Source organism: Ambystoma mexicanum, chromosome 6p (assembly GCF_040938575.1).
Source record: "Ambystoma mexicanum isolate Mex_15411 chromosome 6p, UKY_AmexF1_1, whole genome shotgun sequence".
Taxonomy (NCBI): domain Eukaryota; kingdom Metazoa; phylum Chordata; class Amphibia; order Caudata; family Ambystomatidae; genus Ambystoma; species Ambystoma mexicanum.
In genome coordinates, this window is record NC_090935.1 from 1,009,336,209 (window position 1) to 1,009,360,156 (window position 23,948).

Here is a 23,948-nt window from a genome sequence, read left to right on the forward strand (position 1 = left end):
TGGTTTCTGATCTGGCTATGGCACTGAAACAGCCCTCCTCAAACCTAAAGAACCAACTGGATGATTCAAAGGATTCTGGCATGTTCTCACTTCTACTGCTCCTAGACCTACCCGCTGCTCACCTCATTACATCTGCATCTGGCCACTTTTCTCTTGAAGCGGCTAAGTGCATCTCCTCCTTCCTTGCAGACAGAACCTCCTGAGTCTTCATGGGCGATGTTGCTGCTCCACCTAACCCCATCTCCTGCTTTGGCCTACAAGGCTCCTGTGTCTCCCCCGCTCTCTATAACATCTATACAAAACCCCTATTCAACCACCTCGACTCCTTGGGAATATCATACATTAACTACGTGGATGACACCCAAATCCTCATCCCCCTCTTCGGCAACTACTCACAAGATTCCATCAACCTAAACACATCTATGAAACAATCCAATTCTGGATAGCCTCCTACAGACTCTGCCTGAATGATGTGAAAACAGCGCTCCTCCTTGTAGGGCCCTGGCAAGCCTCATCAAACCCGACCTACCTTCCAAACCTTTCTCATCGACGGCCACAAGATACCTGTCTCCTCCTCTGTAGATCCCACCCTCAACATGTCTCACAAATTAAATCACATTGCCTCCACAGCTGCCTATGAAACTAAACTCATCTACAGAAGTAAACCCTTTCTCTCACAAGACAACCGCTTCACCATTGCCCGTGCCATCATAAGTTCAAAACTGGACTACTGTAATGCTCTCCTTAGCGGCAACTCAAGGATAAACCTCAACAAGCTCCAAGTCATACAGAATAATGGGCTTTGTGCCGCATTGGACCTGGGCAAGCACAACCATATCTCAGATGCAAGACGAGCAGAACACTGGCTGCCTCTAAGAGAACAAATCAAATTTAAAGTTCTATCAATCACACACCATTGCCTTGCAAACAAAGCCCCGTCCTACCTAGTTCAGAGACTCGACAGACACCTTGCTGCCAGGCAGAGGCGTTGCTAGCGGGTGGCTTAGGGGGCTATAGCCCCAGGTCTTTTGGTTGTAGCCCCGGATAGAATCTCAGGGGCTACAACCAAAAGGCTACCTAGTCCCGACAGTCCCGACATTAGCGTAGCCCCAGATCTTTTCCAGACCTAGCAACACCCCGGCTGCCAGGCTCTTCAGCCCCAAACACAGGGCCTCGTCATACCAAGATTGAAATGTGACAGAGCTGGTGCCTCCAGCTTCCCAGTATCTGCTGCCACGCTCTAGAACACTCTACCTGTCCCCGAATGAGCTGAACCTTCCTACCCACCCTTCAGAAATAAGCTCAAAGCCTGCCTTTTTAACTGACTCGGAAAATGATTCTCCCTATCCAGTAACCAATGTCTGATTTGTCTGAATGTCTAAAACTAGCCTAAGGCTTTGTGCGCTGCTATAAATGCAAATAAATAAAACATTTAAACAATGTGATTTGAAGTGCTACTCAGACAAAATCCCCTCATTCCATTGCCTGACGGGTTGAGTAAATACACTGGTAGTCTCTGGCCGCTGCCCTAGTATATGTACCTCTAGAGTCAACACATCACCTCTACTTGAATATGATTCATTTCTGCATAAGTCAAAAGAGAGATTAATATATTGTTGAAAATCCCATTTCAACTGAGATCCTGGCCAGGGAAAAACAATGTCACCATCGTGTCCGTGCATGCTCGCTGAAACAGCCAATCAAAACAACACTATATCAGGTTAACAACAATGGGCCAGTTTGAATGGGCCATTCGGTTTTACAGAAAGCCATAAAACCAACCACCCAATTGTTGAACTCCATTCATCACAGAGAATGGGTCAGAAAAATGCAGGTTTCTTCCAACCCACCATTGTTTTGTTTCTCGACTGCAACTCTGCATTAGTAGTAATTAGCAACCGTTTTTCTCAGCAAACACCTCTAGGACAGGCTACCAATGAAAGGCCACGTGTGCCTAGGATTGCTGGGTGCCACTCACCTGTGCCCGGCTTAGGACACGCCTCGCATGGCTTCCCCCAGGCCTTGCCGACATTGTAGGTGCAGCAGCACATCCTCTTGGTCACATTGAAGGGAAGCTCGTTGTCGCAGCTTGTTCCATTGTGGGTTCTGTAGCAAAAGCCCTTTCTCATGTCTCATAGGAAAGAAAACACAATTTCAAATAAATTAATTGACAGATATTTTCGTGACAGGAACAAAACGCAATCTCAGACACACTTGGCTTTTGTAATTCACCAAATACTGCAGCAGGCCACTTTCAAGTTTTTTTTGTTGTCACACATTTGCAATTTCAGACAATGGCCCTTAGTTTGTTGCATATTGACACGGCTTTATGTTTTTTGACATGAAGTATTATCAAAAAGTGATTTTGGTTCAAGAAATTTGTTTAGAGCACAGAAGCTATCTCAAAATCACTTTGTTATTGGCCTGTGTGAGCAGAAATATAGTATAATCTTGATTACATTAAGTGTTTAGGAGCATTGTAGATGTGAAGGCTACTTCTGGAACCAAATTAAGTTTTAAACATACTGAGCCCAGAATGACCGTCATACATTCCATTTTGCACTTGCACGAACCATGGTTCCCAAAGACTGATTCCCTTAGACGCAGTGTGGACAAGGAGCCAACAATTAGTGGGACATCTGCCATCCATCCTCTTTTGTTGAGGATCCTGGCCCTGTTGCCTGTTGCATGTCTTGTTATTTTCATTATGAACAATGCAAGCATGCTACCAAGGACACCCAGAACAACAGATTATGCTCTCTTGGTGCATCACAAAGATAAAAGTCCATGCTGTCCTAGGCATTCTAGCATGCCTAAAAAAAAATAACACAACGATAGTGGTCCTGCCTCTACACCTATTTTTGGCACATCTAGTTTCTATTGAGCTAGTGACACAACATAAACATACTAAGAAGGGGGTGGAAAAACCTGGATAGAGCGCCAAGGCCTGATGTTATTCATAAGAAGCAGGGTAGAAAGGCTTGTCATAGAAAAGAGAAATATGATCCTACATTACCACGTCCATCACCTGCTTTCAGCAGCTTGCATTCAAACAAAACTGGCAAGGTTCAGACTGGCGCAATGAAACACGTCAAGGTTGTACCAATAGAGAAAACTACATAGAAATCTTGCAGGATTGAAAACTGATCTACAAACTGGTGGTGATGCATGACCCTGAGACATTACTCCAGCAACTGGAAAGCCAGTCCCTCGCTATATCACCAGTCTCTCTCATCTGGGATGGTTGCCTGTCACTGAGCAATGCTTACTGAGTAAACCAAAGATGTAATGCCATTGGCAGAAGCCCTGTGTTACCAAGCACAGTGGTAAATTGTAGACTCGGACTAGCCTGTGCTACTTAATAAAGTTCATTAATGATTAGAACATTTCACAAGAGCTTCTGCACTTTCGCAAGGACAAAGTAGTCCATTTCTGGCAACTATGTCATAGTGCTGTACAAAAAGCAACCGGGCAATGCCAAGGCGTCCACTTTGAAAATATTGACTGCCATGTGAACATCATTGTGTTCATAGCAAATCTGAAATCAGCATTCGAAAAGCTGGATGCTATCAAATGTGCCTGACCCATCAACTCCATAGAAACTCGAAGTTAATCATCCCTTTTTACAGATTACTTCAATATGGAAACATTCTCAAGTATGCATGTCGTGGAAAATGGCTCTCTTGCAAGAGTTCCAAAAAGGTTTGATTCAAAACTCAACTAAGCCTTTTGATTAAAAACATTCAAAGTGTGCCTTTTAAAGATCTGCAGAGGATTATAATTCACTAGTTGTAATTAACTTGCCCTTTCTCACACTATAATCATTGCCCACTATTTTATAAAATTAATCTTTCAAAATTCTGAAGAAGGCACATATATTTCATTTCATAGCAAGATATCTGTCAGCAATCAAAAGTGTTTGGTTAAGATGACTGTAGTATGCAAAAACGCATTCAACTACAACCTATCTGAGGCAGACTGCTTTAGATTCCTTCCCAAAACCCCCACAATGAGTTCAACACAGAGCTTTCCCTGTTCTTGACTCTTTAGTCATACTACTTTGCTGTGTCTACCTTAATATGGGCAAAAGCAGATCACCATAAGTGTCCTAACCTCATTAAAGCCCAGCTAGCGCCTCACACATGATAAACCTGGGTTTGGCTTCATGGCTGTGTGGGACGTACTGCACCCTGAGACCAACTCGGTGGCACACATTACATTCTAAAAATGTCCCTCATCTTAAGATATTACAAACTTGTCTGGGTGAGAAACATCTACGGATTTGAGTATCATTGCCCTACTAACCTCCATTGTTACTTATGCAAATTACTTCATCTGGAAGGTCCTGAAATAAAGTGCAAACAGAAGGTGCAGAGAAACTCTCTTCCTTTGAGGGGACATGCAAATACTTGTATTCATGTACAGTAAGTACAGATGTGTCCATACCCATGCAGTTGTGTCCACCGTTGACCTGCATGTACTCAGGAGGGCAGATGCATGTGTAGTTGCCCAGCGTGTTATAGCAGGTGCCAGGTCCGCAGACGCCCGGCTGTGAAAAACACTCATCAATATCTGAAAAGAGCAAGCAAGATCTTTAAAATTCAGGCTACCTGTTTGAAGTGCTCTTAAAACTGAATGCAAAGCATGAACTGAGCAGCTAGTCAAATGACCAGCACTTTGTCCCATTTTAAATTCTACAGCAACTTCGACCACATTGAAAAAAAACACAATGCTATTTTAAAAAGGCCAATACATTTCCCAGACCAATACATGCACGTATATACTTCCATAGGAAGCACCATAAGCAGCTCTTACAAGAGGTTCCGATTCATCTCTGATTAAACGCGTAAGAATATCACATCAACTGAACATTAAATTACCTTCACAGATGCGGGTTTCTTCACTGAGGTAGTAGCCGTTTGGACATTCACATTGAAAGCTACCAAATGTATTGATGCAGTTTCCACCCTGGCAGAGGCCTGGCAGCTCCTGGCATTCATCGATGTCTACAAACAGAAAAAAGATACGTTAATTGATTTAAGAGGGTCGTTCATACCATCGGGTACACACTAACTCACAGGTACAAATACATATCGGATGTGATCCATTCTAGTGTCATTCCATGATAACGATGGCTGAATACAATCCAGATTAGCTCTGGTCAGCAGTAACCTGGGAATGACACAGAAATTGAATTTATGAAAGGTTGTGTTCGAATTGAGATCTGGTGAAGACAATGACATATTCCAACTTAATTTTCCAGTATTTTCTTTTAGTTAATTTATTTTTGACATTTGCATATGGGCATAAAACCTTGTGGACAACTTTCCCTTACACCAATCAGCTCTAGACAGGAATCATGCCAGTCATTGAGTATTTCTGAGAGGTGTGATTTGAGTAAACAGACCATGTTTTGGACTAATGCTTGTCCCAACATAGAATCTGACCAGCAAGTATTCGAATTGGAGGAAAATGTCTGCCAAATCAAATATATTTTCAGATTTCCATGTGACAGTGCTGCCCAATTCTGCTGTGCTCAGATGTTTATTTTACCCCATCTAGAATGCACTCTAGGTTTTCCGGATAGAGGAGGGGTTCTGTCTTTATAACAGATTTTTATGCTAAAACAGTGCATTTTGAGAACCCTGTTTTAGAAACCGGATGGGCTCACATGGATAGGTAGGAAAGAATAGACGATAAAAACGTCTTTGACAACATATCTTCCTTGTTTTTTTTCCTTCTGGGGATCTACTGTTTGGCCACATAACAATCGGAAACTACTTTCAGAAGTGCAAAAACATATAACTATACATCCCAAAATACATGAATTTTGCTCACCCTTTGAACAGAAGTGATAGCTAATGAAAGTAACATATCCGTTCACAAATATGAAAGAGGTCCTCGGTGCTCCCATTAATTTATGGAGAACTAGGATATCCAAAACAAATATTTGAAAATAGCATACATATAATAAGTTTCCTGGGAGATTATTTGCATATTTATTTGTCAATCTGATATCCTGACTGTAATTTTCTACTTGTGAGAGGATGAGGTCAGCCGAGTGGTACGTAGCATAACATATTTTTTTGGATATAACTCTTGGATAAACTTTATTCCCTGTAGGCTGCCTTGGGCCGCTCTGTGTTTTGGGGCAATATCACCAGTCTAATGCAATGTGTATATGTACTTTAACACTTGTCATTGTTTTTGAACTGAGAACATGGGTCACAACAGTGTTTATTCATTATGAATCATTTTGTGAGGAAACAGGTAATGTCTGTTAAGTTTGTATAATTTATTTTGTCATCCTAAAGTTTTTTTTTCTATGTATAGTTTTTCATTACAACAGGAAAGACAATTTAAACAAGTCGAGTTCTGATGAAAATGAAGGCAGGGGATTGTTGACCTGGTTATATGTGTCACCCAAACATGTGCAAACATGTTCTGTTTCTGTTTAATGAATGTTCATATTGTTCTTTTTGAAATACTAATGGAGCTTGGTTTATTCAGTGAACAATGGAGTGAACAATGACACAACTGTAATTTGTCACAATAACTTAATCAATACAATGACACCATATTATAGTATGACCGGAAGGGGAAATGTGGTGCAGTAATTGGATAGGAATTCTAGCAGAAGAGGCCATATCATGTCAGTCTGAAGGAATATGAGTTTCTAGCCCCAAAAACAACAAGAAGACTGGCATTCTATGCCTTGCCCAAAGTCCACAAAGGGAGAACAACTATCCCGGGAAGACCAATCGTATCAGGCATAGGATCTGTCCTGGAACCCCTTTCAGAATTTGTAGACTATTTTTTGAGACCAAGAGTATGCAAAATCCAATCCTATTTAAAGGATATGACTGTGGCACTCCAACTTTTGAAGGACCGGCTTTTCAATCCAGAAACTCATATACTACTAATGCTGGACATTGAATCGCTGTATACACAAATTCCTCAGATGGCCACATTACAAGTAGTTGAAAATGTATTGAGAAACCAGGATCCACCATTGGATACTCCGGTTAACCTAATTATGCAGCTGGCGGAAATAGCACTGACAAAGAACTATTTTATTCATGAGCAAACATACTTTGAACAAACATCGGGTACCGCCATGGGCGCGACTTTTGCGCCTAGCCTAGCCAAGCCAACTTGTATGTAGCGGCTTTTGAAGAAGATACAATCTATCCTGATACCAACCCCTGGAAACTCCAAGTAGAACTTTGGACATGAGACATCGACAATGTCTTGTTGATCTTCAAAGGTACGGGATCAGAATTAACAACATTCATGGTTTGGCTAAATAGACCGAACAGCTACCTGACTTTCACGGAAACCCATAGCACATCTCAGGTACATTTCCTAGATCTCCAACTCGAAGTACGAAACAATATGATAACAACACTTGTATTCAACAAACCAACAGACAGAAATCCGTTGTTAACCTTTTCGAGTTTCCATCCAGCAAGTCTTAAAAACAACCTACCCGTTGGTCAATTTCTGAGGTACAGAAGAAACTGCTCAAACACAGTGGACTATGAAAAACAGTCAGAAGAACTTGCCAAAAAACTCAAGCAGAGAGGGTACCCGAGATGGACCATCAAGCAGGCCAAAAAGAGAGCATGCAATATTCCACGCAAGAACACACAGGAACAGCATGCAAAACAAGACAAATCAGAAGATAAGATAACAGCTGTCTTCACCCACTCTCCCCTCACTAACAAAATAAAGAAAGAAGTCTTAAAACTTTTACCAATTCTGAATGTAGGGGAAACTAATTTGGCCACCCCTAGATTCGTGATGAAGAGGGGCAGGAATTTGAGGGACTCTCTCGTAAACACCTTCAAGGCACCAAAAGATCCTCTGTCTGAGACACTGTGGAACCATGCAAAACCAACAGGGCATGCTCCATGTGGGTCATGTAGTGCTTGCCCTGTAACCACAAGAACCAGGACCATAGATATTGGTTGGCACTACCCATGGACACAACAAGATATGACTAATTGCAACACCAGGAATGTCATTTACCTTATCACATGACCATGTGCTTTAAGATACGTGGGAATGACCACCCGCTGCATTAGAATAAGGTTAGCTGAACATCGCTCATGCATACGGACCAAAAATATCACAGCACCAATGGTTGAACATTTCTTGGAAAAAAGACACAATCTGACAGAATTCCAGTGGACCATCATAGAGAAGGTGAAGATTCCAGCGAGAGGAGGAAATATCCAAAACGTACTAGTTAGACGAGAACAAATGTGGATATACAGACTGAGAACAGATGTTAAAGGCCTGAATGAATCTATGTGTTGGCAAACGCTTGCAACTCTGTAAATGAATAAGCCATATGTGTATTTGCTGGAATGTATTTCCCTTATGTATTTCCCTCATGTGTCTCCACCTGAATAGCTTGAAACTTGTTCCTCTTCAAGGCCTAGTGTTCTATGCATCCACAGTCTCCCAAACCTGACAGAATGCTCGCTGGACACTGCCATTAGGGCACTTACCGCAGTAAGTTCAGGAAAGTGTCCCGACTACAGACCTTTTGGCAAAACCCGAGCAATGACTATCTTTGAAATCTGGTTTATAAAACTGACTCTTCCTTATATTACACTACACAACCAGATAATGTTTCACTAAATAGGGTTCTCCAAGGACAGAGAGGCACTATAAGAATGCTTATTTTACATAATGCTCCTCCTGTGCCCTCTGTCTTTGTTTCAAACTTTTCTAAAGTTCACAGCAACACAGTCTGACTTGAGAAATACACACGGTCTTAGTTCGCCTTCATGCCCCCATGTTTACAACTTTGCAATACCATTATGGTATTTTAGAAACAATATGATTTGTCCTTCTTTTTTACTTTTAATGACTCCCTGCACTACGGGTGACATGTGGTTCACACGTGATGTCACACGTGACCGACCAAGTGGACACGCTTTCCCACTGGGCATCTCTACACTCCAGCTATGGAGTGTTTGGCAGCCACTGGCTTCTAATTCTATCGCCACCTCATTGTAAAAACTGTTGCTGAGAAAAAGTCTTTGAATTCTTTGGAGGCTGCAGTAGATTATATTCAGTGGTAATAACTGATCTTTCAGAGAAGAGACACAATTTGTCCTTGTCAAGAAAAGGTTTTATTATTAAATGGAGGCATTGGGAGAATAATTTGATGGGGTGTAACTTAGTGCGCCATCCTTTTTTTTTACAAGAGACAAGAGCCAAGAGAAACACATGAAGAGCCAAGAGAAACAAATGAAGAGCCAGGAGAAACAAATGAAGAGCCAGGAGAAACAAATGAAGAGCCAGGAGAAACAAATGAAGAGCCAAGAGAAACAAATGAAGAACCAGGAGAAACAAATGAAGAGCCAGGAGAAACAAATGAAGAGCCAAGAGAAACAAATGAAGAGCCAGGAGAAACAAATGAAGAGCCAAGAGAAACAAATGAAGAGCCAAGAGAAACAAATGAAGAGCCAAGAGAAACAAATGAAGAGCCAGGAGAAACAAAATGCAGTTTAGAGGTTGAGGATATGGGGCATTACTAGTCTCTAGCAACACCCACTGTTAGGGGAGTTTTCCTAGAGTCCCACTTGGAGGTAAGACTTTAGTAAACTATCCCAGTGGTTTGCAGATCTCCAACTCTTAGTATCAGTCTGTATTAGTGCAGGACCTTGGTAGTGAGGCAGAGTATTCAGGCTTATCTTAAAAGGAAGATGTGAGCTGTAGGTAGGTACACTGAAACCAGTTAAACATATACAACAAAGAAGCACTTACACTTATAATATAAACACAATTTTCAACTCGCCAATGTGTGTGCCAATCTCTCAGACTATAAAGTTTTGGGAGAGATACAAAGTATATCTCTATCCTTAAGAACAGTTGTTATTTAAGGCTATAAGAAAATAATCTTAAAGGAGGACCCTAAGGGTCCCCAACAACGCTGCCTATAAGAAGCTGTGTGCTGCAATAGAAAAATACAGATGCCCTTTAAGAGCTATGGAGCAGACAGACTCCATAGTACAAGTAGAGTTCTACAAGACAGAGCCCACAAGAATGAATGTATGGAAAAAGGCTCCACTCATTCAGGATTTAAAGAAAAGATCCAGAGGTCCAGCAAGAAGTGCTTGGGGTCTCACTAGTAGAGGGGATGAAGCATAAAAATTATACATCTCCCTAACACCCACATAGAGGGAATCTGAGAAAAACAATGATGATGAAGATGAGCTAGATAAAGGTAACTATCAATATAACTCCAGGTAGAAACCACTCACAGAGAATAGGATGGCAATGCCAAAATTGAATACATGGGAGGGAAAGACAAAGCTAATCCTTTCTTGTGTACAATGCCTTTTGACCTGTGGGATATGGAAGTGTAACTATTCAGCTTGTGTAGCCAGACCACCAGCACTATCACCAAAACCATCACAGTTTGATGTCCACAGTCAGCCACATTTTATCCCGCCAAAAAAATCCAAATTGTGTTTTTCTTAATCAGGGCAAAAATCAACAAATTGTCAGGACCTGCATTCTGTGTGTGAAAACCTTGTGCTGGGGGAAGCGTGGGACCATCTTTGCTACCATATCTTTGCCATCCCATATGATGTGCTATACACAAAACTGGGATTAACACATAAGACCACAACTGGAGCGCTACCCCAGCAGACATTCACCATACAATATCCAGCTGTACATCTCACCGCCAAATAATATTGTTGCTGTGCAAAAAAATTAATTTGGGCGCCGTTTTCGAAAGTGATGCTCTCTGTATGTGTCAGGTTACTGTGATTGAGGCATTTGAGGGTAGACCGAAATATCACAGGTTGCATGTCAGTACTAACCTAGCAGTAATGGTGTCTATGGGCCGCTTGCTGTATTCCTAGGTAAAAAAAAAACTTGTTTCAATCAGTGAGTAAAGTCGATCACTGCTGAGAAATTCCTAATCAATGTTATTTTTCATGAAAGGATGTAGCAGAGTTGTACAATGAGGTGCTTTTCACACTAGATAATCCCAAGAGCCGGAAGTTCTACTTCATCATGGACATATAGATCAGTGTACAGAGCATTGAAGACATGGATATGAACACACAATGGCTGACTCTCATTTCCCCTGTCAGACGAGAAGGGTCCCAAACCCTCAGTATCCTTAGAAGGCACCAAGTGCATACAGTTTTTAACTAGGCTACTTTGTGCTTGCAAGGCTTTGAACTCAGGGGCCACAGGGGAGTTGACATTGGAAAGTGGACGAGGTAGTGGTGCAGTGCTACACCTACAGCTGGACATTTCTGCTACTGACATGGGTCCTTGCTGCCTTATGAACTGGCAAAGCATGCATGTTCTTTGCTTTGTCCATTTCTTTCAACTTGCGGGGAAGTGTTTCATCAGCAATGGCCAGCCTGTGAAGGCAATGATTGCTCTGGCACAGAAACTCAGCTCTCAATTTAGTATGGCCTAATAGTCAAGAAAAGGGAGGCCCATCAAGTAGTAAGGTAGAGATTAACTTTGATCGCAGAAGCGGGGATGTGTGACAGAAGGGCACAGCCACTGTAATCTGTACTGCAGAAAGGGGTGTGCTATAGTGAAGAGAGTGACAGAGAGAGAGCAGGGCACTATATCATTTTGTGTCAATTAGTGAGTAGGGTACTATATCCCTGGGTGTGCAATGGTGAGCATGGCACAATATCCCTGAGTAAAAGAACAGAGAGAAGCAGAGCCCCAATGAAGGGGAGGTCTTTTGGGACACTCAGCAAAGGAAGAAGCTCTTAATTCCTAGAGAGGCAGAGAGGACTTGTGGTCCCTAGAAGAAGTGATAAAGACTGAATGCAAGAGTGACCTAAACAGGAGACCTTCCAGTTTGGAACTTTCTGAATGCCTTTTTGTTCCCTGTCCTTTATTTATAAGCCTGAGTTAAGGGACAAGATCTCCCAAGAACCTTTTCTTATGGCCATCCTGTGACCCTTTCAATGCAATGTATGTTTTACTTTTATTTAATAAAAAACTTTAAACATATTCTGATATCAGTAGTTGTGTGTCCCCTCAGCCATGTGACATCCACTACAAAATGGGTTTAGTAAGCAGTCTGTCTGCGACGAATCAGAATCCCTAAACTGCCCTCTCTGCAGTGTATAGTCCGAGGAGATCTTTAGTGCTATAATGACTATTGTATCTGACTGCAGAAGAAGCCTTGCAGTGCCACATAATTAATAATTATCATTGATATAAATGAACCAGCACTATATTAAGGTGGCCTTTGGCAAGATGTCTAGCCATATCAAGCACACCAGCTCTGATGACAATGACTTTGAGTCCCACACCAAAATATAGAGCCGGGTTGTTTAGTGGGGCCATGGTTGTAACACTGATGTCTCTAGTGACTGGATGCTAGCAGGGAGGTATTATTTCAATAGCATGACGAGAAGTAATTGGCATTTTTGTTATTGCAATTCTTTACATAAGGCATGGTCCTAAGTCCTGCTCTTTTTTATTATGAAGCAAAACATGTCTGTAAGTTTTAGAAGTAATCTTGACCTCTGGCAAAGATCTGGGCAACCCTCCAGACCATCATTCTTCAGCCTGCCAAGGCATTCCAGAAATAGAAAAGACCATGTGCCAATCAGGTTTGGTCCTGTCCCCAAAAAGGGGCAGTCCAGCTCAAACTGCTTGGTAACATCTTCTGCACTAGACTGCAAGCAACCCTAGATATATTTAAATCTCATTTGACGTCATCAGTGAGGTGTAACTTGGCTCTCTATGCTAATGGGCCTGTGACCCATGTCTGGGTCTACCCGTCCCAATTGGGGTGACTGAAGCAAAATAATAGAGGTGATGGCTGGAATGTTCAGAAATATGAAGCAGGACGTTTTTGGAGCCCCGTGTTTCAGCACAGCTACTTTGCCAGGTCTAGTAGGGCACTGGGATCTATCACCACCAGCAGATTTACTGCATAATCTTGGCATATAAACATATATTGTAATTGCACTTAGTGGTATACAAACTCAGGTCTCTGTTCTTCAAGGCCTGGCACTTATCCCCAAGATCAAAGGTAGCTTATAGTTTGGTGATGGCCAGCTTTCATGCTTAGATTGCAATCATATATATATATTTCTTTGTCTTTTTTTAGGAAAGAGTTGAGGCTATCCCAACAGTAATTTTAGGTCTACAGACATCAGAAATAATAATATTAAGGTAACAACATAATACACTTTATTAATACATTTGTAGACTTTACATTTTTGTGGGTTTAACCTTTACTCCTGTAATATTTTTTTATTGTAATGCTAGCGTGTGTTGTAAGAGTATGTAGTATACATTGTGTGTGGCATAAGAGCATGTTGCATAACAGCACGCGAAGTGCATGTGTTGCACGTTTCTGTGTTGTATGACTGTGTGTCATAAGATTGTGTTGTATGTGTTGCAGGGGCATGTGTTGAAGGAGCATGTGTTGAAAGAGTGTGTGTTACAGGAGCGTGTGTCATAACAGTGTGCGTTATAAGAGTGTCTGTTGTTAGATGGCGTGTTATGGGAGCATATGCCATAGGAGAATGTGTGTGTAGTATGAGCATGGGTAATAGATGCGCATATCAAAGGAGCATGTGTTGTAGGATTGCATGTTATAGTTGTGGGTGACATACGAGTGTATGATAAGTGTGCATTGTAAGGGTGTGTGTGGTTGGAAAACATATGTCATAAGGTCAAATGTCATACATCAACATGTTATGTGTAGTACACAGGTGTGCAGTAGGTGTTCTTGTCGTCGGAAGATGTATTATAGGAGTTTGTGTTGTAGGAACGCATGTTATAGCAGCGTGTGTCATAAGAGTGTGCGGTAAGCATGTGCCATAAGAGTGTGTGTGGTAGGAGTGTGTGTCCTATGAGTATGTGCTGTAGTGTGTGTCATACGTGCATGTGCCCTAGGCGCATGTGAGAGCAATTGTCATACATCTACATGCTATGTGTCTTCAGCGGGTGTGTATTTGGTGCCCGTGACCTAGGAGCACGTTATTAGTGTTCATATACACAATGTTAATATCACAAATGTACATGTAGGATTTTAATGTTAAAAAATACCTCCATTCTGCTCATGCATTGTATGACTCCTAAAATTTATATTTTTGTATTTATGTCACTTGCCTTTGATGTGAGTTTTAAGTTGTTCTTTGTGCAATGTATGAACAGTAAAACTCCTACTCTCTGTGTACAGTTTGTGTGACTTGCCTTTGATGTGAGTTTTAGGAGACGTCTATTTTGTAATGTACCAACTGTAAAACTCATACGCTCTACATACATGATTCCAGCGCATCTTGTAAGCACCTGTGTGGTAGGAGTATGTGTGGTAAGAAAGTGTGTCGTAGGACCATGTGCTGTAGGAGCACATTTTGTAGAAGCGCTTGCTTTAGGAGCACAGGTCATTGGAGTGTGTGTATGTGTGTGTGCGCAGTAGGAGCAAGTGTAGTAGCTGCACATTTCATAGGAGCATGTGTTGTATGTGTGTGTGTTGTAAGAGTGTGTGGTTGGAACATGTGTCATAAAATAATGTGTCATACATGCACATGTCATGTGTAGTAGGTGTGTGAGTAGTAGAACACGTATCATAGGAGTGTGTGTTACAGGAGTGCATGTTTCAGCAGCGCATGCCATGGAAACATGTGTCATTACAGTGCGTGTCATTAGAGTGTGTGTTGTAAGAGTGTGCAGTAAGTGTGTGTGTGCCGTAAGAGTGTGTGTGGTAGGAGCATGTGCTGTAGGAGCATGTTCCATAGGAACATGTGTATAAGGACCACATGTCATAGCATCATGTGTTGTTGCTGCATGTGGTGTAGGTGCATGTGGCATAGGTGCATGTGTCATAGGCGCATGTGTCTTGGATGTATGTGAGAGCCCTTGTCGTATGACTAAATGTTATGTGTAGTAAGCACGTGTGTATTAGCAGAATGTGTCATAGGAGCACATATAAGTGTTTATATATGCAATGTTAATATCCCAAATGTACATGTAGGGTTTAAATATAAAATGTACCTCCTTTTTGCTCATTCATTGTATGCTTCTTAAAGTGTAAATTTTCATACATGTGGATCTATGACACATGCTTTTATGACAGATGTTCCAAACACAGACACTCTTATGATGCACACCTATCACACACTCTTATGACACACACTAGTCCCACACACCCCCTACAGCACATGCTCCTATGACACTTGCAGCTATTACACATGCGCCGACTGCACACACACACACACACACTCCTATAACAAATTCTCCTACAAAATGCGCTTACAGTTGGTACATTACACAATTAACATCTAAAAACTAACATCAAAGGCAAGTGACAGCTGACTTTGATGTCAGTTTTAAAGTGATGGAATATCTTCATAGCGCAAAGGCCTTATATAATTGAAAGGTTCTGTATGACAGCCTTTAAACTATACGCCCTGTTTGGGATTGTGGGTTAGTTCCAGAAGATGGGCAACCCAGGTTCAAGTACCAAGGAGTGCAGTTATATAAGGATTATGTGCCCATTTGGAGCGAGGGTGATTTATTCACAGCTGCAAATGTGTCAGTAGCTGCACCTATCACCCTTGTGCCAAATGAGTGACGTTGAGTTGTCTGTCACACCACTGTTACCTCGCCGAAAGGGGCTCTGCGGCCACAGTGCTGTGACATAGTTCTGAGCAACCCTCGAGACCATCACTCTTCAGTCTGCAAAGCCATTACAGAAAGGGGAAAGACCATATGCAGATCAGACTTGGTCCTGACACTGAGAAGGGGCAGTCCAGCCCAAACTAGTTGGTCACATCCCTTCTACAAAAGAACGTGGGACCAAGCTTGATTTGCAAATGGTCTTTCCCGGTTTATAGTCATAATATCGAAAAAATAATGTCGAATTACAAAAATGTCGAATTCAAAAATGTCGAATTCAAAAATGTCGAAAACACATACATATAATAGAAAAAGTCATTAATTCGAAAATAAAATGTCGAAAAAAATCGAAAAACCAATGTTAAAATAACTATGTAAAATATCACATATACTAACGCGTTTTTTATTGGGGGGGTCCCCGCCCCCCAAACCCCCCATCCCAAACCCTCCACTCCTCCCCATCCCCCCCAACACCCCCCATGGATATACCTTTAATTTTTTTAAAAAAGTATTTAATAAAACATTAATTAAATAATTTATTATTAAAAAACCCCATCCCAAACCCCTACCCCAATCCCCCCCCTCCTCCCCATCCCTCCCACTCACCATGGATATACCTTTAACCATTTAAAAAAAATATGTTTTATAAAATATAATTAATTAATTATTTATTTAAACATTATTTAAAAAAAAATCGAAAAAAATTCGACATTTTTGTAATTCGACATTTTTATTTTCGACATTTTTTTTTCGACATTTTGACTTTCGATATTATTGTATTCGACATTATGACTGGACACCGTCTTTCCCCTTTATGTAATGGCTTGACAGGAGAAGAACGTAAGGTTGCCCAGAGCGATGAAAAAGATTGAGATTAATTCTAAGCCTTCCAGCCATTACATAATTTGTTTTCCTTTTATTTTAAAACCAGAGCTGTGGAAGGGGAGCTACCTCACGTGCTACCAATATGATGGCTTTTCAGGGCTCTCCCTGCTCCCTAAGTGCAATACACATGTGATTTATTTGATGAAATGTCAGCCTCAATTTAGACAGGCTACGCATCTGCATCTTCATGTACCCCAGCATCCACCAGCTCCTCATCATCAGAAGATAAGTTACTCCTAAAAAGATACATTTGTTTCATGGTAACAATTGTGAAGACACTAATGGAAAATGTTTTCACAAAGAGTTTCACAGTGGATTTCCTTTTTTGTTTCTAGGGTGGAAGCAGGGAAGTTAAGGAAAAGGTATTACACAATTTCACATTCGTAAAGGTTTAACAAAGGGCTTCTTTTTCCATTTTTTGGGTTGGAAGGAGGAAAGATAAGCGAAAGGAACTCAAAGAACAACTGCAAAGGTTTTCACAATTGGTTTTTTCTTCTTATTTTTCTACTTTTTGGTGAGGTAGGAGAGAAGGGAGAAAAAAAAGACAAAAACAATCAATCGCAGATGGTTTTTCAAACTGGGAGTCACAAAAGATGCATAATACAAAATAGAATGGAACTAACTGTAAATTAAATTAGAAAATGACACATACAATTTTTTCAGTGGCTACAGCAAAATCTCTCCTGCCGTCTCCTTTTCAGGATCAGCCCTGTTCCTCCCAAAAACAGCACCCCCCAAGAGAACCAGGAAATGAGACGGGCCTTTGATAGGACTACACACCTCCCCTGAAATTCAGGAGCTCTGGCTGTGCTGTCGGAGCTCTCCAGGGTATTCAGCAGTTCTCATTGGCCCGTTGCGGGAGGGCCCGACTCTCTGAATCTCTTGTGGGAGTTTTTAAATGGGTTCTTGGGCTACCAGTGGATCCTGCAAGACTGTTTTACCCCAAACAAGATATTGGAATAGTCCCAAGCCAGCGTTCATCCATCCTATGAGGGTGTTCAAGATATCCTCAGATAAGCACCTAATAATTCTTGAAACGAAAGGGGGTGCTAGTTATTGTGACAAAAGAATGTGAACATTGCCACACCACAGAGGGTCTAAATACATCATTGACATGTTTGACTAGAGAAAACATGACATTTATGATGTGTCTATCATTAAGTGTCATATCTGCAATTACTTTACAGAGCATGAGACAACATTTTGTGGGTTGCAAAATCAACTCCAATTTTTCCGTACACTTGAAAAATCCCATGTTAATGTGTCCCCTCGGGTCCAGTGGAGAGACACATTGCTTAAGAAGCCAAATCCACCATGGGTGGCTCACGCTGACTACAATAATCGAAACTGCTAGAAGTCCATCAAAAAAACATTTGCAAAAGGGAAAGGAAATCAGTTATTCAGCACAATTAACACTTGTTATTACAGTGTTTAGAAGCAGGAGTCTGGCATTAAGTACAATATGAGAAAAACACATTTCGTATTATCATTTGTCTACAGTTTTGCATACAGATGTGTTCGGGTAGGAATTAGGCTAGAAACAGTTTTAGACTTCACTTCAGTGCAATCATCGGCTGTTTTTCCTAAATCATCTTTCACTCCTGTTGGTTGTTCTTTTGCCTTGAACACAAGTATGCACTGGACAAAATGACCTCTGCCATCTGTGCCTGACATCATATTTCTGAAAGAGCACAACGTTTATTCGTGTGTCACAACTGCATTGTGAATATTGTGATAGCATTACCAGCTCACCCTCCAGCTGCCTAACACAAGCATCAGTCATTGCACATTTTCTGGGGAGGTATGTGTGGACTCACCTTCTAAGATGATTGTGATGGGGTTGGGTCGGAATCCTTCCCCTCCTGGGCACAGGGTGTTGTACTGAGCTGCAAAAGGGAAAGTAAGAACATTTAAAAATATCAATGCGAAGAGAAGGCCCAGTCCTGTTGTTAAGATATTGTTCATGTTTTATGATTTCTTCCTTACACCGGACACCACCTGTGCAACAATCAACACTGGCATGTATATCCTTTGAAGACTGAATTCCTGCAGTAACTAGTTATATTTTATTAATATACTGCTGCTGTTCTGCGGGCCTCATGAGGTGTCCCCTTCAGCAGGAGGGTGGATGAAGTATTTTATTTGGCGTAGATAAAAAGCAACAGGGAGCTCGAGCACATCTGCTGCCAGAGACAGACCCTGCTACTGTTCTTTCCTAAATTCTCGAGCAGGAGTCAATACTATATGCAGATTTCTCTCTCATATCCTAGGCCCAAATAGAAATCTGCACTTTAGGGTGCAAAATCTGATTGCTGCACAGGCCTAACACTGGGGAGCCTCCCTGTTAGAAAACATGTTCTCTTTGCTGCTTTCCCACCACAGACACCAATCGGAAACCCCTCATTTTGCTATTGTTTGCAACCTGTTCTGGCTTTTGGAGGCAGGTAAAGCCTTTTACTTCACTTACCTTGCTAATCTCATCTGTTTTGAGGGCACTGATCAGTCCCTATAACTATCACTGCAGGAGAACTGCACAAATGACCTTACTATGATGTGCAGTTGGTCCCTATAACTCTGTTATTTGTAACTTACATGATGCGTCATGGATGGGCTGGTGGCAGTGGATACTTTTCAACTGTTCCAGTTTTTACTGACTCATGCACTTTTTACCGCTTTCAATGCAGACCAAAATATTTTTCCCTGTTCTTTGGCCATCTTGTTGTTGGCCCTCCTTCCTGCCCTCAGATGGCTGGATTTGCCTAGTACGGTAAGCCCTTTCCCGGGGAAAGCTCAAGCTCTTCTGAGCAAAGCTCCGGTTTGTGTTTGTGGCCGGTGGTGGGGACTGGGTTAGATCCCAGTCCAAATCCATGACAAAGTGTAAGTGTATGCCAAGTATGTTGCTGGAAAATGGTGCTGGCCACAGGCTGTCCATGAATGGCAGCCCCTTCAAGTTCGAAAGGTGCAGATCCTTACCATTAGTGGGCTTGAGGGCAACTCCAGCTCGAATCCTGTATGAAAGGGGGACTCCTGTAGCCATTCAACAGATCGACGTTGGGGTCAAGCGCCCTACTAAGAGGACCATCTTCCTGAAAACCCTGAACTCATCATTGGAAGCCAGACAGACAGCACTGCTTTCTTCAAATGTTATGGTGAAGCCCTGCTTCTTTACTGATCTCCAGTAGGCATTCATCAGCGCATCGACCAGTAGGCAGTGGGGACAACTAGTCTCAATCCCTGCTAGAATGTCCTGCACTTGGAAGCCTTTGTAAGCATCCTGGAGCCAACCTGTGTGCTGACCAGGTTCTCCTTGGTCTACCTCACTACATTGGTAGTCGTCCTTGGTTGAAAACATGGGACTGCGTAGATCTTCAACATGTGAAACAAGAAGCTCTCTGCTATAGTTGCAGCTCTCCAACATGAAGCGGAATCTTACATGACCAGTGTCTTTGTTTCCATCATAAGACTGGAGTGGTGGTCCTTTCTTCAACCTAGCAGAGATGTCCAGCTGTCCATTATCCAGGACCAATCCATCGGAGCATAGGACCGCTGACCAGTCAGACCCAAAGCCTGAAGCTAAAAGGGCCTCTTCAGCTAAAACCCCTGGGTTACCTTCAACTGAACCAAAGCATGGGAAAAGGGGGCCCAGTAATTTAGGAAGTTATACGGGGGTCCCTGTATTAATCAGTACATGGGGTGAACAAAGGAACAAGTTACTTACATGTAACTGTTGTTCTCCAGCATGGGTCTGGCATGGATTCACATGCTCATGAATATTCCCCGTCGTCAGGTCGGGAATCCTCGGTATAGAAAAAAATCAATATCAGTTTCGTTTCTGATCTGTCTTTCTTAGTAGAAACCAATCACTGGTCTCTGGGTCATACTGCCTCCAGCCAATGACTGCCCTCTCCCTAAGCCCCGCCTCTGGCAGCCATCCTCAGATTTGGTAGCACGTAAAGTGGCAGAATGACCAAGTGAAGAGCCGCAGAGGGGTAGGCGGGAGGGTTTGCAAGTGAATCCATGCCAGACCCATGCTGGAGAACAACAGTTACAGGTAAGTAACTTGTTCCTTCTCCAGCATGGGGACTGGCATGGATTCACATGCTCATGAATAAGAGAATACATAGCAGTACACACATGCACAACTACGGGAGGTGGCAACAGGCTCAACATTAAGCAATACAACAACTCAACAATAAGCATCTCTTACCTCCCCACCAGGCTCACCTTAAGCGAACAGGTTTCGCAGCACTGCTTGGCCGACCCTGGACTCCTCCCTGGAGTCCCGATCGATGCAGTAGAATCTTGTGAAGGTGTGCATCGACCTCCACGTCGAAGCCCTGCAGATGTCCAGCAAGGGCACACCAGACAGGAACGCCGTGGTAGCAGCGATCGCTCTGGTCGAATGGGCTCTCGGACGGCCGGGCAGCGGTTGGTTTGCCAAACAGTGACAGTGCATGATGCAGCCAGAGAGCCATCTGGAAATGGAAGTCTTCGAGAGAGCCTTCCCTTGATTCACAGTCCCAAAGTTCACAAACAGCTGTGATGTCTTCCGAAAACTCTTTGTGCGGTCCACGTAGAACTTCAGCGCTCTAGCTACGTCCAGCGAGTGCAGAGTCCTTTCAGCCGGCGATGAAGGAGACGGGAAGAAAACTGGCAACACCAAGGGTTCGTTGAGGTGGAAGTCCGACGGCACCTTGGGCATGAAGGAGGGGTGCGTCCTCAGCACCACCCTCGTGTCGTGAAACGTCAAGTATGGGGCCCCCATGAGCCTGGTCAGCACCACGTTGAGCTCCCACGCCGGGGCAGGGGCCTTCACCGGTGGGAATGATCGGAACAATCCTTTCATGAATTCCTTCACCAGTCAATGAGACCACAAGGACGCCCGTCCCGTAGTTCTGGTGTATCGTGAGATGGCGGCCAGATGTATCTTGATGGAAGCGTGAGCTAGTCCAGCCTTGGCCAATGACAGTAGGTACGGCAATACTTGAGGGGCCGTAATCCGCAAAGGGTTAATCTTCTGTGCACGGCACCAGACAGAGAACCTCTTTCATTTATGTCCGTAGCACTTGAGAGTTGAGGACGCCCTGGCCTTTGCAAGAACCTCTCTGCAGTTGACCGGGATGTCGTACCCTCCAAACTCTAGTGCTGCAGGAGCCAGGCCTGCAAGTTCAGCGACTCCAGGTTGTGGTGAATAATGGGGCCTCCTTCTCTGGAGAGAAGATCTGCGTCCGTCGGCACCTTGACTGGTGTGGACGTTGACAAGTCCAGAAGGTCCGGGAACCAGATCTGTCTTGGTCACGCCGGTGCGACGAGGATCATCCTGCACCGGGACCTTTTGAGCTGGTTGATGAGCCGGAGCAGCAACGGCAGCGGCGGGAACGCATAAAGAAATAGGCCGTCCCAGGGGAATGAGAAAGCATCGCCCATGCTCCTCGGCTGGGGGAACCTGCTGGCGAACCTCCGACACTTGGAATTCATCGCCGTCGCGAAGAGATCGATCTGGGGTTCGCCCCATCGTCGGAAGAGTCGATCCACTTGATCCTGGCGTAGTTCCCACTCGTGGCACGAGCGCAGCTCTCTGCTGAGTGAGTCGGCGATGGTGTTTTTTATTCCTGCCAGATGAAAAGGCACCAGAAACATCCCTTGGGCGACGGCCCAATGCCACAGATCCTGGGCTTCCTTGGATAGGGCAGGGGATCTGGTTCCGCCCTGCTTCCGGATGTAGAACATCGTGGTGGTGTTGTCGGTGAAGATCCTCACCACCTTGCCCTTGAAGGACGGAAGAAAAGACCTGAGGGCCCAGAACACTGCGCGGAGCTCCAAGATGTTGATGTGGACTGACTTCTCCTCCGGGAGCCAAAGGCCTCTTGCATGAAGATCTCCAGAGTGCACTCCTCAACCTTCCAGGGAGGCATCCGTCGTCACCGTCACCTGGTGAGCTGGGGTGTGAAAGTCCGTGCCCGCCGACAGATCAGAGCGGGTACCCCACCACCGGATTGCCTGACGGAACGTCTCGTTGAGAGGGATCCTGTCCTCGAAGCTGCCCGTCGACTGGACCCAGCGGGCGTCGAGTAACTCTTGTAAGGGGCGCATCCGAAGCCTGCAAAGGCGCACCAGATAAATGCAGGAGGACATCATCCCGAGGAGGGACTTGATAGATCTTACCCTGGCCATGTCTGTGGCCAGAAGACGCTGCACCTTGCCCAGAATGGTCCTGGTCCTTTCCACCGACGGCGAGGCCAGCCGCGCCACTGTGTCGATCTTGGCTCCCAGAAACAGGGCGACTTGCGACGGAACCAGGTGGGATTTTGGAAAGTTGATGGAGAATCCCAGGTCCGTGAGCAGCTGGACGGTCTTCGCAGTGTGCTCCACGGCGAGCTCCCCTGTGCTTGCCCGGGTGAGCCAGTCGTCCAGGTAGGGGTAGACGTGGATCCCCTGTAGGCGCAGCCGCACCGCCACCGGTGCGAGGCACTTAATGAACACCCTGGGTGCCGACTTCAATCCGAACGGAAGGGCCTTGAACTGGTAGTGCCGCCCTTGGACCACGAACCTGAGGAACTTTCTGTGTCTTTTTAGAATGGGGATATGGAAGTAGGCATCTTCCAAGTCCAACGACGACAGGAAATCGCCCTCCTCCAGCTGTCCCAGCATGTGCTGGAGGGTGACCATCCGGAACTTCTGTTCCTTGATGTACTTGTTCAGTCGTCGCAGGTCCAGGATGGGGCGCCATCCTCCTGTCTTCTTTTTTATGAGGAAGTACCTTGAGTAAACTCCGGAGCCCTGAAGCCTCTTTGGGACGAGCTCGATGGCACCTTTCTTGAGCATCGCCCTTACTTTCAACAGTAGTTGAGGGACGTGATTTTCCTTCCTGGCCACGGGTGGAACGCGAGGGCACTTCTTCTGAAACTCAAGGGCGTGCCCTTGGGCCAGGGCATCCAGCACCCAACGGTCGGTGGAGATGGACTCCCACACGCTGACGAACTTCGCCAGCCGGCCTCCCACCTGGGTGCTTCGGCGGGGGCCCAACCCCACGTCGGTTCAATCTTGTTTGGAGGCCGCCTTGCCTCCTTGACGACGACGGGCACCACCTGACTTGCCACGTCCCCTGTAGGCTTCCTGGGACGAAGATCTTGCCGCTTGCTGGTACGTGGAGGAGCCACTGCCGGATCCCGTGGAGGCACCTTGTCACCCCCCGGAGCTCCGAAAGGACGGCCGTCGTTGTTGGAGCGCTCCCAGTGCCCGGGCCGTCTCCGTGTCTGTCTTGATGGCCTGAAGGGACTCATCAACCGCCTTCCCAAACAGGTTGTTCCCGTCGAAGGGCATGTCCAAAACCTTGGTTTGTACGTCCTGGCGGAAATCTGTCGCCTTGAGCCATCCTTGTCGTCTCAGGCAAACACCATTGCCCAACTGACGGAAAC

General features: G+C 44.2%; 1 protein-coding gene across 1 annotated transcript in view; it reads right to left on the reverse strand.

The window, feature by feature from the left end:
• Nucleotides 1-23,948, reverse strand: part of FBN2 (fibrillin 2) — a 1,178,594-nt gene that overhangs the window by 150,149 nt on the left and 1,004,497 nt on the right. The window contains exons 38-41 of the mRNA XM_069625622.1: nt 18,348-18,416; nt 4,881-5,006; nt 4,447-4,572; nt 1,979-2,131 (exon numbers count right to left, since the gene is read on the reverse strand). Coding sequence (XP_069481723.1) covers nt 1,979-2,131; nt 4,447-4,572; nt 4,881-5,006; nt 18,348-18,416 — 474 coding nt within the window. The remainder of the gene's footprint in view (nt 1-1,978; nt 2,132-4,446; nt 4,573-4,880; nt 5,007-18,347; nt 18,417-23,948) is intronic.